The sequence below is a fragment of the Cyprinodon variegatus genome, unplaced genomic scaffold (assembly GCF_000732505.1).
Source record: "Cyprinodon variegatus isolate N-32 unplaced genomic scaffold, C_variegatus-1.0 Scaffold927, whole genome shotgun sequence".
NCBI classification, from domain to species: Eukaryota; Metazoa; Chordata; class Actinopteri; order Cyprinodontiformes; family Cyprinodontidae; genus Cyprinodon; species Cyprinodon variegatus.
This window is the reverse complement of record NW_015151380.1, coordinates 187,594-190,081: the sequence shown is the minus strand read 5'-3', so window position 1 is coordinate 190,081 and position 2,488 is coordinate 187,594. Positions and strand designations below refer to the sequence as shown.

The 2,488-nt window shown below is 35.7% G+C and overlaps 1 protein-coding gene across 1 annotated transcript in view; it reads right to left on the bottom strand.

Moving 5' to 3' along the window:
- Positions 1–785: 785 nt before the first annotated feature.
- ccdc64 (coiled-coil domain containing 64) overlaps positions 786–2,488 on the bottom strand; it is a 10,619-nt gene continuing 8,916 nt past the window's right edge. Inside the window, exon 6 of the mRNA XM_015398332.1 lies at positions 786–939. Within this exon, the coding sequence (XP_015253818.1) occupies positions 805–939 (135 nt within the window). The 3' untranslated portion in view covers positions 786–804. The remainder of the gene's footprint in view (positions 940–2,488) is intronic.

Here is a 2,488-nt window from a genome sequence, read left to right as displayed (position 1 = left end):
TGTAAGGGGAGTGAATACTTTTAGGCTTTAGACGAAGAAAGAGGCCGGCTGATTCTAACATAATTAAAAATGGTATTTAAACACGTTATCATCTGCTGCGTAATGCGATCAAATTGGAGAACAGGAAGGGATAAAATGATCTCTATATACTAGAAAAAACTTAAATCTACATAAATCATTTTTTCTTAAAATAAGTGCATTTTTTCTTGAATTTGAGAGGTTAGTGAGACACTTTGCCAATGGAATAAAACAATTTACATTTAAAATAAGAAAAAACTAATTTCTTGTCTTATTTCAAGTGCATATTATCTAATTATCTTATTTTAATAGTAAATATCCTCATACCATTGGCAATTAATTCTTATTTACCTACTCAAATTAGGGGTAAATACACTTAAGACATTTTGACTTATGTCTAGATTGTTTTTTCAGTGTAGCCTCAGGTTCATCCCTGACTGTAGCTGCGATGCTACCAATATACGCTCAGATGAAGAGTTTTCTCCGCATCGACAGCAGCTACATGAATGAAAGTTAGAATTTCATGATTTATGTTGCATAAAAACACAATTTTTAAAAACAAGCATTAACCCCTCTATAAAAGATCAATCAGTTCAAGTAAACGAAGAGTAAAAATGTAAAAGCGGCGCCATGCTGGTTTTCTGGATTGTTGCGTTTTATTTTTTTTACTGCAGGTCTGTGGAGGTTTTCTAGCCAAACGTAACCATTCAGATAAAAACGTGTGAATGCTCATAGTTGGCGTTGGTGTGTCGCTCCGACCACCGTTTGCGTTCGCTTTGTTTGACCCTACTTGGCAATGGCGTCGTCTCTGTCTCTGATGGCGCTCTGCAGCTGCTCGCTGGGTTCTCGGACATCAGCCATCGCCCTCATTCGCACGTTGTCTTCCCGGAGAGAGCAAATCTCAACCGACAGCAGCGCCATCTGGAGGTGGCAAAGGGGGGTGAAACATGAAGTTAAAACCCACCTAATTGGAAGCAATCCTCATCAATTTTGCATTCCCAATAATTGAGGAAGTGTAAGCCCAGATTTCATGTCTGATACGTCATTTGGAGGCAAACACCTTCTTGTTTCTGAAAATATAAATAAAAATAGTTTTACTGAAACACAGCCTAGGCTGCATCAGTTCAAAGTTTGACTCAAAGTTGCTTTTTTTGCTTCTTGAAAATATTTTTGAATTTTTGTTTTGCATTTTCTCTACATCATGTCAAACACAGCTGCAGAAATTTTCAGACCTATAGGTAAAAAACAAAAAAACAAACAAACGTTTGAGGAAGTAATCTTATTAGCAAGATGCTAAGTTTTAGTAATGACAAGCTAACTTTTCTGATGTCAAAAAACGGATGTTATGTGGGGATTTTCTCATCATGGAATATTTTCATTATGAATATTATGGATTACTTTTAATCTGTGGACCCTAATGGATGAATGGATAATAAACAATTGAAGGATGAATTTATAAAATGATTTCTGGACGCCTTCCAAGGTCTGTTGTTGTGGCTTCTTTGTCATGTTTACATTTTGACATGCTGCTATATCTGTGTTAATTGTGCTTTGGTGCTCACTGTGTCCATAAAATGAACTTGGTGGTTGAATTATGGAGAATCTAAGCTTTCTAAAGATATCTAACATGTCTATATTGGTAAACATTTTAATGGTGTAATTTCCATGTTTTCTGAGTTGTTAGTTTTAAACGCTTTAACATAATGGATTTAATGAGGCTTTACAATCCTTCTACCACCTGGTTAAACTGTGGATGACGTCAGCAGGATGTTTGCGCGACTTTTTTTTGGTGCAAAGAGAAAAAAGTATGTTTCCTTTAAAGAATGAAGGCAGCATTAAAGATAAATCCTACGTTACAATCATGCATGCATGATTTTCTGCTAATCCCTGCAGTGAGGCCTGATTATTACCTTCACTGGCTCTGCTCCTTTAGAAGAAACATTTTTCTACATACGGTATGATAACAGTCAATGTCTGTCTTTAATCTATTAGAATAGAAGTTCATAAGTTAGAACTTTTGCAAAAATACAGGTATGAATCAATAATTTAGGAATACATATCTAAGAACCTGATGAAGCTGCTGCACTCCTTACCAGTTGGTGGCAGTAATGCACCTGAAGGTTGGTCACAAACCTCCTTTAAATGTGAAGGAGAAGATGAAACCTGAGCCACGCATCATGTGTTCAAAACAACATTTTAGCCCAATTCTCACACTGAACACTAAGCCCCTCTATGACGTGTTCACATGGAGGAAGAGCACTTTAGTGCACAGGTCACAAGCGTGCAAAATCCAGAGAACTAGGACAGTACTTGAGGCCTGCGCTCTGACAGAAACATCGAGAAAAAAATGAAAATAAAGGCATTTTATTTTTTTTAAAAATTGCTTAATTATATTTAATTATATATATTTTTGTTTTTATTGTCATAAAAATATCAACCATTAACAGCAATGAATATTTGAAAATGAAAA